Below are 15,025 nucleotides of genomic sequence, written 5' to 3'. Positions count from 1 at the left end.
GCGGAGGCTCTGGGGGTGCAAGCCGCGGGGGCGCCGCCGCCAGGGTGCTGCTGGTCATCGACGAGCCGCACACCGACTGGTAAGCCACTGCCGCGCCTCCCCGTGGGCCTGGGTCCCCAGATAGTTCCACGGTGAACAAGCAATTATAGAGTGCTGCTTGTGTGCCTGACCTCTGGCCCCCTCACTCAAATTCTTTTCCTTTAAATAATGGTGTTGGTGGCTTTCTACATGCCCCACCCTTACCTCCCCAAAACTGTCCCGATGAATGCAGGGAGCAATTATCAGTTGCCTACTGTGTACCTCTTCTCCAGTACCCTTCCCCAAAGCCTATGGCTTCATTAAATCCTTTGAGCCGTCAAAAGCCAAATATGCCCCGCTTTGCTTCTCCCACCCACCCCTTGCCCCGAAGGCCTTGTCCTCTAATAAATCTTGTAAGCACTTAGTACCTGCAGTGTGCCTCATTGAAGGGTCCTTCCCTAAGGCCTTTGGGTTCAATGAATTTTACGAGCATTTCTTAAGAACGCAATGCTGCCCTGTTCTCAACCCTTGCCCTAAGGCCTCTCTGACAGGTCTTGTGAGCAGGTATCCAGTTGGTGCCATGTCCCACCCAAGCCCCCTCCTCAACGACCTTTTAAACTACTCAGTAAACATTGAGTGCCTGCTGTATATTCCACCCCAGCTTTTCGCCAAAGGATTTGCCTTTAATGGATCCTGTGAACCTTGATTGAATGCCTTCCGTGTGCCCCAACTCCAAGCCTTCTCTTCGAGGGAGCCTATTTTCTCCAAAGGATCTAGGAAGCATTTATTAAGTGACTGATATTTGTCCATCCCCAAACCCTCTCCCCAACAGTTTTCCTCCAGTGAATTCCATGAATATTTTGAATCTTCTGTGTGTGACTCATCAGCAGACTCTCCTCAAAGATCTTTTCCTGCAGACGAATCTGGAAAGCATTTATTGAGTGGCTCCTGTATCCCCCATTCTCAAGCTACTTCAAAGTCTTTTGCTTTTGTGGATCCATCTAGCACTGATCAACTGCCTGCAATATGAGCCTTCTCTAAATGTCTTTTCCTTCAATATATTCAACAAACATATATTGAGCATCTGTTGTATACCCCACCCCCAAATCCTTTGCCTTTAGTGACTTTTTCCTAGAGTGATTTCACTCAGCCTGTATTGAGCACCTCTTGCATGCCCAGGCTTAGACATGCCGACAAAGGCCTGTGCCCCCCAAATTAATCCAGTTCTCAGATGTCTAGAAGTTGCTTGCTTTCCAGCACTCCTTCCAAAGACTTTTTCTTTAATCACTCCTTGGAGTATTTATGGAGCACTTTCTCTGTGTCTGATTCTATGCCTTCTCCACAAAAACCTTTCCTCCCACAGATGAAGAATCATCCTTACATGAATCAAATTTCTTCGTTCTGTGCCCCCCAAATTAATCCAGTTCTCAGATGTCTAGAAGTTGCTTGCTTTCCAGCACTCCTTCCAAAGACTTTTTCTTTAATCACTCCTTGGAGTATTTATGGAGCACTTTCTCTGTGTCTGATTCTATGCCTTCTCCACAAAAACCTTTCCTCCCACAGATGAAGAATCATCCTTACATGAATCAAATTTCTTCGTTTCCATCCTCCTTCCTTAAAGGACTTTTCCTCCAACAATCCAGTGAGCTTGCATCAAATGTGTTCCCATCACTGGTCTCCCCAAAATCTTTTTTTTTTTTTGGTACCAGGTATTGAACTTGGAACATTGTGTTTGCAAGGCAAGTGCCGGAATCACTGAGCTTTAGCTCCCTGGTTCCAAATCTTTTTTTTTAATGGACTCAGTGAACATTTTATCCTTTCTGTCATGTGCTCTGTTCTAATCACTCCACCCAAAGACCATTTCCTCCAGTAGGTTCCATGGGCATTTCTGAATGACTTTGGTATGTTCGTGCCTTCTCTCCTGAGACTTTTTCTTCTACTAGATCCAGTGATCACGTATGCAGTGGCTGTTGCATATCAGGAGTACATTCCTTTCATTACCACTAGAAGGACCCAAACCAATCATAAGGTCTTTTCCCTCAGTAAATCCAGAACCCAATTTATAAGAGTTACCCCTGGGCCATTCCCTCCCATAATCCTGGGATTCCCTTTCCAAACCTTCACTTCATACCCTGAAGTCTGTTTAAGCCAGTAAACACTTACTGAGCACCTACTGAATGAGTAATTCTGTTTCTTTTTTCCAAGTCTCTGGTAGGTCCTGCTCTTGCCTCAAGAGCTCACTCCAGGGATCCACACCAGCCTAAATTTTTTGAGTACCAACTGATTGCTCATTCGATCACCTCTCCCTCAAGACCCTTACCTTGCAGCCTTTCTCTCTATTTAGAGCCATTTCTTCATTCCACATATTTATTTCATATTTTCCATGTGTCAGAATAAGGGAGGCATTATTATTAAGCACGACTCTGTACTTGGAAGAACCCCCTTCTTCAGCTCTTCTTCCTTCTAATCCCAACCACCAGCTGGCTTTGATACAGCTTTTCCTCTGTTCAACCTCACAATTATTTAATGAGCACTATTGTACACACTGAAGGACCCCATATTCTCCTTCTATCCCAGTAGTCCTAACTTCCCCTTTAACAGTCTCCGTCCTGCCTTTCACAGCTCTCAATGTGTACTATTCTCAAATTTTTTCTGGCTAGATCTCCATCCCCCTCCTCAGCTATTCTTCCCTCCCATTAATCCAGAAAGCACTTATTAATCTCTTATTGTATTCTTATTTTAAATCACATTCTCATCCCTGCAGCAGGATGCTCTACTTTTTTTTTTCTATCAAACCATAAAGCATGTATCGGGCATGTACGATAATTCCTTCACTGGTGTCCACACCACAAAGTGCTATCTTCCTAACTAAATTTGCTCCACTGAGGTCAGAAAACATTAATGAGGCCTCTATTGGATATTGGTAACTACTCCTTTGGGCCTCTCTTCTTCACTCAACCCTCCAGGCAGGTTTCTTATTGCTTTTACCTCCATTCCAGCAAGCATTTGTTACCAACTGAATACTGACAAATTCCTTCCCCTTTCCATAATAGCAACTCCAGTGTTTTCCATTTTTCTTCCTTTTTTCCCCCGTTTTTTCTTCTTATTTGTATAGAAGCATTTGTTGAGCTACTAATGACTTCCAGTGAAATCCTTCCCTCCCCATTCTGCATTCTGGACCCCCCCAATAGATAAATACCTCAGTACCTTCTTCAATCTCTTCCAGTCAAAATAGCAAATATTAATTTAGTGTCTACTATGTGGAGGATGATATGGACAGAGGGAAAGAGCCTATTTATGCCAGGCTCAGTGTGGAAACAGAAGCCTGAATCACCAACTTGTAACCTTTCAGTCTTATGGAAGTTTCAGGGATTGCAACCTGAAATAAAGGAATCTTGCAAACTCTAACAAATACACACCTTAAGTACAGTCTGATGCCTTTTCCCCAAACTTGACCACTCTCATTTCTTCCTGAGTCACCTATTGGCTTATGACCAGCATGTCACCTTTTTTTTTTGTTTGTTTGTTTTTGGTGCCAGGGATTGAGCTCAGGTCCTTGTGCTTGCGAGGCAGGCAGTGGAACCATTGAGCTAAATCCCCAGCCCTATGTCACTTTTTTCATGAAGTACAAAAAAATGAAAATAGAAAATAACAGTACATTTTACATAACAAATGGAGTTGTTTAATAAAACTGTCATTCCAATTATATAAAATATATAATGTGCATTCCTATATGATAATACTACATAATTAACTATATAATGGTGGTACAGTGTATAGTATACCTATATGTGTATATTTTCCTTCACAAAATGGAATAAAATAGAATAGAAAATATAAAATTGCATTGCACATAAAGTAAAATTTCATTCCAAATATGTAATTATACTTACATTCTAATAGTCATTCTAGAAACAGGTACATAAAATATACAGCATTTTATGTGTTATATATTATATAAGACATACCCTATATTCTATTTGGTGTCTAACATATGTGTCTTATATAATATATATTAAATATAGCACAGGTTATGATGAAAATATGTATGCAGTGGGTTATATAAACTGTTTTTTATTGTGGCTTCTTAGGTAGACATCTGGAAGCAGACCCTTCACCTTTAGCTAGCATCTATGTTGGCCTCAGTGGCTTGCTTGGTGGGTGATTCATTTCCTCATCCTTGAGGGATCCCTGAGCTTTGTGTCACCACAACCTTCTCAGACTCTGGCTGCTGTACTTGTCCATTTACCATTGGAGCTGAATGAGAAGTACCAACAGGTGTTTAAGTGGGTCACCTGGGTGACAAATATACTCCTCCTTACCACACTGCCTCCTCCTAATAAACAAGGTCATGTGCTCCTGCCAGACAGTGTCGCCTTTTCCTTGCCATGAGAAACTGAAGTGTCCGGCTGACGATCATAGCTTAGAAATTAATGAGATTCTTGCTGTGTTTCCTGATGGCCGAGCCCTCCATCCAGGACCGCTAACCTTGCAGTGCCCTTAGGGAGTGGGAAGTACACAATCCAAGTGGATCGCTGGGATTGATGATAAGCTGGGTGGCTCCTGCTTTATCCCCTGAGTTCTTGTATTCTTCCTACTAGGAAAGCTCATACAATGGCCATTGTTTCAGGGCTTATAATATGTTTAGGAGAGGATGGTGCTCATTCTTGCATGATATTATCTCCTTAGCTGTGGCCACAACAGACTACAACATACTATCAGGCCAGCAGCCTCTGGATGGCATAGTAGGTCACTTCATCAGTGGATTCCATGGTCACAGGCCACTCTTGCACCTCCTTTACTTTGCATTCCTGTCCTTTGCTGTAGCTTGCGTCCTTTGGTTTGATTCAGTGCTATGTGGGTTCCCATCTTGTCAGATCAAATGTTGTATAAGCCTGTGGACACTAATGCTAGCTAAAGTCCTGCAATAAGAAAAGGCAAACGGTATATGGAATATTCCAGTCGTGATAGATGACAATTCCTTCCAGGGTGGGAGAGGCTCAGTGTAGTCAGCTTGCCCCCAAGTGGCTGAAAGGTCTGGATGATGATGTTATATCAGGGATTCATTGTTGGTTTCTGTTGCTGACAGGTTGGACGTGCAGCTGCAAGCTCTTGGCCCCACATATAGCTACTGTCTCTGCTGTTATTACCACTTCATTCGTGTTCCCATCTGCTAGCACTGGGGTGGCTGATTAGAGAGGCTGGCTGAGTCATCCTGTCTACCTGGTTGCCTAGTACCACTTCCATGGTGGATGCTGCCTGGTGGGTGTTAACACAGAATACAAAGATCTTTTCTCTTTTGCCCACTCCCATATGTCTGCCTACTTTTCCATAGCCCAGACTTCCAATCTTTTCCTTTTCAGGGCCCTGAACATCCAGCCAAGCCTATCGCCACTGGCCATAAGTGAATATATATGTTCCAATCTTGAGCTGCTAGACTTCTCACACACAGCACGAAGATTTGCCATCAGGAGTTCTGCTGTTGTCTTTCAGGGCTACTCAGAGTGTGGTTTTAGTGCAGCCCCTGTCCATTTTTTGCTTTCACCCATAGACCAAGACAACCCATTTGTGAACCATGCTTACATTTTCCCCTTTCATCAGCTGATTCTAAGGAGTCCCTTTGCTGAGGGAGAGGCATCAGCATGACAACTGGGAAAGACGTGGGGATCTGGGTTACTGGCTCATGCAATTTGCTGAGCCTTACATGGGTTCAGTTTTGGCTTCTGGGCCCATCTGTTTTTATTACTTGGTAGATATGGCAGGTACCCAGCAGATACCTAGCTCCTGATGGGCTGTTTCAGAAGTACAGTCTCTTGGTGCCCCATGATTTAGCATTCTGTCTCCAACAAGGTCCAGTACTACAGTAGGATTTGTTTAGAGGCATATAATTCTCTGATGCAGATGATATAGCTTGGCTCCAGAACACCGAGGACCCCCTACTTGGGCTTCTCCAAGATTCCACACTGTATCTTTTCCTGCTAGTGGTTCCTCCAGTATAATAGGACCTGCTGGGTCATATGGTTTAAATGGCAGGACTACTTACACTCCAGGTTGGGCCTGCTGCAGAGACCTTTTGTGTTTTGGTCCTCCATCCAAGTTGGCAGCTTTACATGGCACCTGGAACATGGGTCCAAGCAGTTATTTCCAAGTTTGGAATGTGCTGCTTTCAGAATGTGAAGGAGGTCTACTGGGTGTTATGCTTCTCCACCGTGGAAGGTGCAAGACGTAATGCTTTTCCCTGTTCTATAGAGAGGCTATCCTGGTGTGCTTTGGATCACTGGGTCCCTAAATATTTATTAATGTGGCAGGCCACTGAGTCTTTTTAGGGTTTCACTCCTGACGTCTGGAACACATATGTCTTTTCAAGGAAATATGCTATCTCTGGTGTATCTTGCATAATCAGTATGATGTAACAGATATAATGGTCCAGTGTGATATAATGGTCTGTAGGATGTCCAGATGGTCCACTTCCTTTGGATTATCTTATGACACAGGATGAGAAAGAAAATAGCTCTATGGCAAGACTATCAGAATATTGTTGTCAGGTCCAATGATTATGAACTGTTTTTGGTCTTATTTTCTAATCAGAATTGAAAACATTTGCCAAATTGGTAGCCACCTGCCATAAATAAGGTCTTAGTAATTTTCTTTCACAATGATAATATGTCCAGTATGGCAGTTACAGTCAGGGGCACTGTTTGGTTGTACTTGTCGTAGACTACAGGCATTCTCTAGATCCATCCAACCTCCTCAGGGACCAAACTGGTTAATTCAATGGAAATAAGATAGGATCAACTATCCTGCATCCTTTAGATCTTTCTGAGTGGCTATAATTTCTACTATGACTCCATAAAATGCACACAATATTGCTTTTAATTTATTGCTTTGTTTCGTGGTGGTGCTGGGGATGGAACTCAGGGCCTCCTGCAAGCACTGTACCACTGAGCTACACCCCACCCCTGAGTTACTGTTGTGATGGGAGGAGGGAGTATATGGCATTTCACAAGCTTCTGTTTGTACTTCCCTACCTCAGTAGCTTTTATTCATCAGGCCATGGAATCATGTTGGGGTTCTGACAACTACACATATCGCATTTATGCATTTGTCAACTGGGAAGTGACCACTGAGTTATTGGTTATTGATCTGTTACTGGTCTGCTTTACAGGAGGGGAGGTAGGGGTAGATCCCGGAAGAGCAGGCATAGACTGAAAAGGTACCTGCTTCATTTGAGGTCCTCTGCATTATCTTCAAGCAGAGAGAAGGTCTGTATCTTAAAAGGGGGGAGTGGGCTACTTCTTCAGGCACAGTGGGTTCAAGTGAGTCTTTAGTTTAACTGCATCTGCCCAGATATCTGCACCCCAAGCCTCTGGGTCCCACTTCTGTCCTATTACAGCTCTGAGCATGGCATAAGACATTGTAGGCTTGAGAATTCAACCTTCTCTGAAGCTGTGCCACACTTGCAGTTAAATCCAGAGCCTGGTCTCCTCTCTGGTTGCCCTCTGGCTACAGATTAGGGTTTACTTAAATGCAGCCAAGAAGATCTTCTGGCTTTCATATTTTTTCTTAAAGTGGTGATTAATCACTCTGAGCATATCAGATCTTTCTGCAGCTAACCAGTGGCATTTAACAAACAGTCACTCCAATCTGGCTACCACTTCCCTCACACCTCTCAAGTGCCAGAGATATTTCACCAGCTGGTTCATTGCCTCCCACCAGATTCCTGATACAGTCCACCATCAGGAGAAGTCACTGCTGCTCCCAAACCCCAACGGTCCCTGTTGTCTTCCTTTGTCACAGAATGGGCTCCACATGGCATTTCTTCCCACTCTCCAATGGCGTAGGATCCAGCAAATCAAATGACCTAAATGGCATCATACTTGCAATGCAGACTGAACCTGCTACAGAGCATTTTGTGTGGCTCCCTCATGTCAAGGGCTACCTGTGCTTCATCTCTTACCACTGACAGATCCTCCAGTATTCTCTGTACTTTGACTTTCCTTGCCCACTATTTTAAATTGGCTTCCAGAAGTGGACTCTGAAGCAGAGATGTGCATGCTAGAGGCTCATTGAGAGTGCCTTGGGGATCCCCCCTTGTGAGAAGCATAGAACCAAGCAGAGAGAGAGACTGGACCACCATGCAGTTGGGTCAGAGGCCTCAGCTGATACCAGGAGGACTCTGGAACTGAGATGGGCCTTCAGAGTCAGCTCAGATTGAGGCAAGTAGGCTGACCTTTATACCCTTTCAGAGATCAGATATAGGCGCCAGGGGTTGCTCTCAGGAAGTAGGTGTAACCTTGGCTGAGGCAAGTCTCTGTGACAGAAGATAGTTCCCACTAGGGACAAGACCCTGAACTGTCAGCAACTAGTATTCAAGATACATTGGCTCTGAAGAGGAGATCTTAGCAGAACACCAAACACCACAATATCTACTACATTTATGGTCATAAAAGCTACAAAAATAGTGATATATGCTCATCACCCATATTCATCATCAATTTATAGATAAAAATGTGCAGGTCTGAGAGAAATCCCTTCTGATGCTTGTGAGGGAACAGTATTAATGATGGTGTCAGAGAGGAGAAGGAAAAGATAGCTGTGCTTGGGGTCGCTTGTGTCAGTGAAGTCCTCTGAACCCATTTGTGGTTCAGAGATTGACTGTGGGCATGTCAGTAGCCAGGGGCCCTGGGGCTGGCCCTTTCCCTCAACCTCTTCTATCAGAGACCGGATTAAGGATGAACTGCCATCTGTGGAGAAGCCTGTCAGATAGGAATTCTGGGCCTGTGGGAGAGGCCACTGGATCTCAGCTGAAATGGGGCTGGGGATGATGACAGAGCAGTTCGTGATGTGCCTACTGCTGCTGGTCCTCCTTCTCTTTCCTGTGGCTTTCCCTCAGCTGAGAAGCCACATTCCCCAACCCTCCCCATCATTGCTGGCTCTGGCTTCTTTAGAATCACTACCAGCCCGCACCTCTCAATCTGCTACTGCTTTTCAGATAGATGCAGCTAGCTTCCCACCCATGGCTGTTGTGTCTGTTATATCACATCTCCGTTCAAGGTGCTCCTCCTCGAGAAACAGCCAGAGAGCACAGAGATGTTTCAGGCCACACAAGCAGACACAGACACAGAGAGACACACAGACACTGAAATGCACACAATCACAGACACGCGGCCTATATATGTATTTTCTGAGGTCTCTGCCAATTACACACCTCCATGCAATTTCAAAATCTGGTATAACTGATACAGTATCGCTTATTTTGTGTAGCTTTTCAAGAATATTTGCAATAACAATGAGACAAACAGACCATATTTTTGGAAATGCTTGCCCTCTATGGTTTAAGTGTGTACTTCACAGTTTGCAATGGCCTTTGACATTTACACACCTGTGTGAGAATTACAACAGACTTTATTATTCACAAAGTGTTGCTGTTTTTTTAGAGTACTTCAACATTTTTAGAGCACTGTATGGTTTTGTAGCAGCATTGAAGGGACAAAGGAGTCACAGGACCAGCTTGGATTTTGCCTTCCATTCTGAGGTTAATGGATATATTCTTCTTTGTTTCTCTCCAGGGCAAAATACTTCAAAGGGAAAAAGATCCATGGAGAAATTGACATTAAAGTAGAGCAGGTAAGTTGGGGCAAGTGGATTTGGGGCTCAAAGAACTGCAAACTCAGTGGCCTTTTTTTGTATGATGTAGGCAGAACACCAATATTCTCTCCTTTCCAGGCTGAATTCTCTGATCTGAACCTTGTGGCTCATGCCAATGGTGGATTCTCTGTGGACATGGAAGTTCTTCGGAATGGGGTAAAAGTTGTGCGGTGAGTATTAAAATGGTATCTTAGTGTTATGAGAGAGGCATAAGAAATGCCTTAGAGCCCAGGAAGTCCCCACTTCTCCAGCGATCATTCAGTGAGCAAGAACTTAGGCACAGAATAAGAGATAGTTTTTCTTCTTCTGAAGAGCTAAGCATACCAGCAGGCTACGAGCTAAACTTTTCAATTATTCATTCAACAAGTGTTAGGCATTTACTGCATGCCGAGTGCTGCTCTCAGCATTTCACATTTGACCAATATTTATTGAGCACCCACTGTGTGCCAAGAGCTGAATTCTCTACATGCTGAGGACCAAATCAAAAATAAAAACAGACGAAAACCTTCTGCTCTCATGACACTTATGTTCTGCTGTGGAATATACACAGCAAACAAACAAATAAAATGAATGTAAAAGTCCTAAGAAAGCAGATGTAGGATTATTGGATGGTGACCGAGTTTGCAATTAGATAGGGTGGCCTGGTAGCAGAAAAGAGAGTTGAGGACGAGCTTGAAGAAAGGGAAGGAGTGATCTATGCAGATAACTAGGAGGAAGCATTTCAGGCAAAGAGAGCATCCTGTGGAGAGACCCTGAGGCGGAATCTGTTCTGGGCAGTACACTTTGAGGACAGGTGGTCAACTGAGTGACTGTGCCCAGGGAGGTGCCACGGCTGAGTGGGTGTGCTGCCAGCTGACCTTGGTGAGGAGGGCAGCAGGAAGGGAAGACTTCAGGAAGGTCAACAGATGGGAATGGGTAGAGATGGCACTCAGGCGAAGAATAGCTTGTCCATGTGTGCAGAGGTAAGAAACCAATCAGTGATTTCTGGGAACTGTGAAGATTTAGAAATTCAGTCTTAATTCCAAGAGTCATAGAGCACTTCTAGGAGAATCCTCAATGTTTCTACCCCTGCCCCTCGCAGGTCTCTGAAGCCAGACTTTGTGCTGATCCGCCAGCATGCCTTCAGTATGGCACGCAATGGAGACTACCGCAGTTTGGTCATTGGGCTGCAGTATGCTGGAATCCCCAGTGTTAACTCTTTGCACTCTGTCTACAACTTCTGCGACAAGCCATGGGTGGTAAGTGACAGGAAGGATACTACTTGCAGATGGAATAGCTTGTGTGTGCATGTGGGAGCCTGTGGCTGCTCTGTGACTTATGAGAAGTGTGGACATTTAGAAGCTTAGTGTGTTACCGAGCTTTCCATTCCTGTAACAAATTCCTGAGACAGTCAACTTATGAAAAGAGGTTTATTTTGACTCACAGTTTTAGAGGGTTCAGTCCATGATAAATTGGCCCTGTTGCTTTGGGCCTGTAGGAAGGCAGTGTACCCTGGTAGAAGGAAGTGGCAGAGTGAAGCCACTCCCCTTGTGATCTGGAAGTGGAAAAGAGGGGGAAGGGAAATAAAAATCACTAATATGCAATATGCATGTGTACCAGTTCCTCAAGATGATTGTAATTATTGTGTATGACAAGCATAAATCAATCAACAAATAAAGAGGAAGAGACCAGAGTCCCACAGTCTCCTTCAAAAGCTCAACTCCAATGATTTAAACCTCCCACTAGTCCACACCTCTTAATGTTCCCACCATCTCCCAGTGGTACCACTCTGGGAAGCAAGCCTTTACCACATGGGCCTTTGGAAGATGTGCCAAATCCAACCTGTAGCATTTGGGGTCCCAGGTTAGAAACTCCCTCCAGGTGAAGGAGTCACTGACCCCATGTCTCCTGGCTCTCATAGTTTGCCCAGATGGTTCGACTGCACAAGAAACTGGGGACAGAGGAATTCCCTCTAATTGATCAGACCTTCTATCCCAATCACAAAGAGATGGTAAGTCTGGGGGAAATGGGGCGGGCAGAAAGGAAAAGCATCAGCAATCCTACAGTATTATCAATGGCTGTATTATCAGTGGTGTGATACCAGAGTGCCACCAGTGGGAGCATATGGTGACATGAATTTGCTTTGTGATAGGTTCTATTGGCAATGGTGAAGTACACCTTATCTGAAATGCTTGGGTGTGGCAGTATTTCATATTTCCAAATTTTTGGATATTGAAATATTTGCATATGCATATTGAGCTATCTTGAGGATGAGACCTAAGTCTGAACATGAAATTCATTTATGTTTCATATATACCTTATACATGTGGCCCAAAGGTAATTTTTGGTGCTTGTGTTTTAACTGTGACCTGACACAAGAGGTCACTTGGAATATTACACTTGTGGCATCATGTCAATGCTCAAAAAGTTTCTGGAAGCCAGATGTTGAGGCGCATACCTGTAACCCAGCACTAGTGAGGCTGAGGCAGCAGGAAGATTGCCATGAGTTCGAGGGCAGGCTAGGCTACATAGTGAGTTCAAGATCAGCCTGAACTACACAGTAAGACCTTGTCTCAAGAAAAAGAAAAATGTTTCTGGAGCATTCAGATTTTGTATTTTGTGTTAGGTATCCTTAAACTGTACCATGAATTCACTAATGGCTACAGGTGAGAATTAAATCATCTTTTCCAATATTTGTCAAATCCTGTTGCATACAGTATTAAAAATGATTTTCTAATGTGAATTGACAGACATCACGTGATGAATCTGATTGCTATAGAAATTAAGACATTGTTACTAATGTTATCAAATAGTCCTCGTGATAGAAATTTTACTCATATTTTAAATTAGAATTGCCAATAAAAATTATCAGTAACAATGTTATAAATTAAATTGTTTACAAATAGAAATTAAATCATTATCAGAAATTATAATCACTAATATTACAAATTATCATGAATACTATAAATTATTGTTACTGATGTAAAGTATAAGTGCCAGTGTTATGAATTAAATTATAATTAACAATAGAAATTAAATAATCATTACTAATATCAAATATTACAGTTATCATTGAAATTATTAATATTTAAAATTGCATTCTAACATAAATTATAATTGTTTTGAAGTATATTATAGAAATTGAATGTTACTATATCAAGTATGATGAATATTCTAACATGTTACTAGTGTTACAAAATGAATGTATCGATATAAATTAGTACTTATGTTGTAAAGTAAGTTATAATTACTAAAAGAAATCAAACTATTAATACAAACTGTAAAACATTGGATACAAATTATTGCCAATGCTACAAATTAAGATTACTAATATATATTGTAGCTCCTAATAATAATATGGTTAACATTCCAGTTTCTATTTTAAATAATTGCTGATATTAAACTTCTGCTTAATTATATAAATTATGAATATGATTATGAATCAAATGTTACTTACTAATAGAAATTCACTCATTGTTACTAATGCCACCAAAGTTTATAACTAATTTTGCAAATTTTATGAATTTTACAAATTATGTTTAATTATATAAGTAATCATTACCAAATTTATAACTTAAATTACAATTAAATATCAATATTAACCCAACATTGCTACTAATATTATAAATACTTACCAGGAGAACATATAATTGCTGATGTAAGTTAACAGTGTTATGAATTAAGTTTACTTACAAGAAAGATCAAAACATTTGTTCAGGGAAATCTAATTTGTTTATCATTACTATTATTCCACATTCTTTGAGGGACAGTATGACAAAATGTCATTAAGAATATAGATTCTCTAGCCACAATTTCTATATTGAAATGCTAGATCCACGATGTAGTAGCTACTTAACATAGGATAATTTACTTCAATGCCCTGTGCTTCAGTTTATCCATCTGCAAAATGCTGATAACAATATTCCTGCCTCACAGAGTTGGTGTGCAAACTAAATTACTTAATAAATATAAAGTGGTTGAAACAGTGCTTCTAACATATATTAACTGCTACCTAAGTTTTGAAAAAAATACCCTTTCTATTCCTAGTTGCTTATTTTTATCATGAAAGGCTGTTTGACTCTATCAACTGTTTTTGTTGTTTTCATTGACATGAACATGCAGTTTTCGTCCTTTATTCTATGAATATGGTATATTACATTAATTGATTTCCATGCAAGTGGATAGGCTCATAGCTTTGTTTTGATGTGTTTGGGTGTAAATATTTGCATCCCTCAGCTAAATCTCACTTGGTTGTGGTGTAAATCCTTTTCAGGTTGTAGATTTGGTTAGTATTTTGTTGAGGATTAAGTACCTATATTCATAAGGGATGTTGGCCTGCAATTTTCTTTTCTAATGATATCTTTGTCGGCTTTGGGTATTGGGGTAATACTACTGTCATAGAAAAAAATATACAGTGTTTCCTTCTCTTCTAGTTTTGGGAAGATTGCTGTTGTTTCTTTTTAAACATTTATATAATTCAGTGAAGATATTTGGTACTGGGCATTTCTTTGTAGGAAGTTTTTAAAAATTTATTCACTTAGACTAGATCTATTTATTTATGTATTTATTTTTGTTTTGGTACTGGGGATCAAATTCATGACCTTGTGCTTGCAGCACCACTGAGCTAAATCCCCAGCCCCATACTAGGTCTATTTAGATTTTCTATTTCTTCTTGAGTCAGTTTTGATAGTTAGTGTCTTTCTAGGAATTTGTTCAATTCACTTAGGTTTTCTAATTTATTGGCCTATAGTTGCTCATAGTACTCTCTTATAATCCTTTTTATTATAAGGTCAGTAGCAATATCTCCTTTTATTCCTAATATTAGTAATTAGAATTTTTCCCCTTCATCTAAAAGTTTAATTTTGTAAATATTTCCGAACAACCAATTCTTTGGTTTCCTTGATTTTTCTTGACTTTTTAGTTTCTGTTTATTTTATTCTCTATTTGTTTCCACTCTTTCCTTCATTACTTTTTTCTTCTTGCTTTCAATTTAATTTGCTTTTTTATTCTCTAATTTCCTAAGGTGAAAGATTAGGTTATTGGTTTGAAAGTTTCTCCTTTTTTAAATGTAGTTGCTCCTTTCCCCCAATACAGATAGAGTTAGATACCAATAAAACCACCACAAGTTGAAAGTATCAGAAGTTAAAATACATTTAATACACCTAACCTACCAAATACCATGGGTTAACCTAGCTTACATTAAACATGCTCAGAACACTAACATTATCTTATAGTTGGCAAAATCATCTAACACAAAGCCTATTTTTCAGATATCTTTATGAGGTAGTAATTTAATTTCTTTTGAGTATAAATCCAGAAGAGAAATTGCTGGGTAATAGAGTAGATCTATTTTGAGGTTTTTTTTTTTTTTTTTTTTTTT

General features: G+C 41.1%; 1 protein-coding gene across 1 annotated transcript in view; it reads left to right on the top strand.

The window, feature by feature from the left end:
* Nucleotides 1-15,025, top strand: part of Syn1 (synapsin I) — a 59,493-nt gene that overhangs the window by 638 nt on the left and 43,830 nt on the right. The window contains exons 2-6 of the mRNA XM_033760476.1: nt 7-79; nt 9,588-9,645; nt 9,745-9,836; nt 10,748-10,904; nt 11,567-11,656. Of these exons, the coding sequence (XP_033616367.1) occupies nt 7-79; nt 9,588-9,645; nt 9,745-9,836; nt 10,748-10,904; nt 11,567-11,656 (470 nt within the window). The remainder of the gene's footprint in view (nt 1-6; nt 80-9,587; nt 9,646-9,744; nt 9,837-10,747; nt 10,905-11,566; nt 11,657-15,025) is intronic.

Source organism: Fukomys damarensis, unplaced genomic scaffold, assembly GCF_012274545.1.
Source record: "Fukomys damarensis isolate Sample0158 unplaced genomic scaffold, DMR_v1.0_HiC HiC_scaffold_39, whole genome shotgun sequence".
NCBI classification, from domain to species: domain Eukaryota; kingdom Metazoa; phylum Chordata; class Mammalia; order Rodentia; family Bathyergidae; genus Fukomys; species Fukomys damarensis.
The sequence above is the reverse complement of the archived record's forward strand: the minus strand, read 5'-3'. Positions and strand labels throughout refer to the sequence as shown.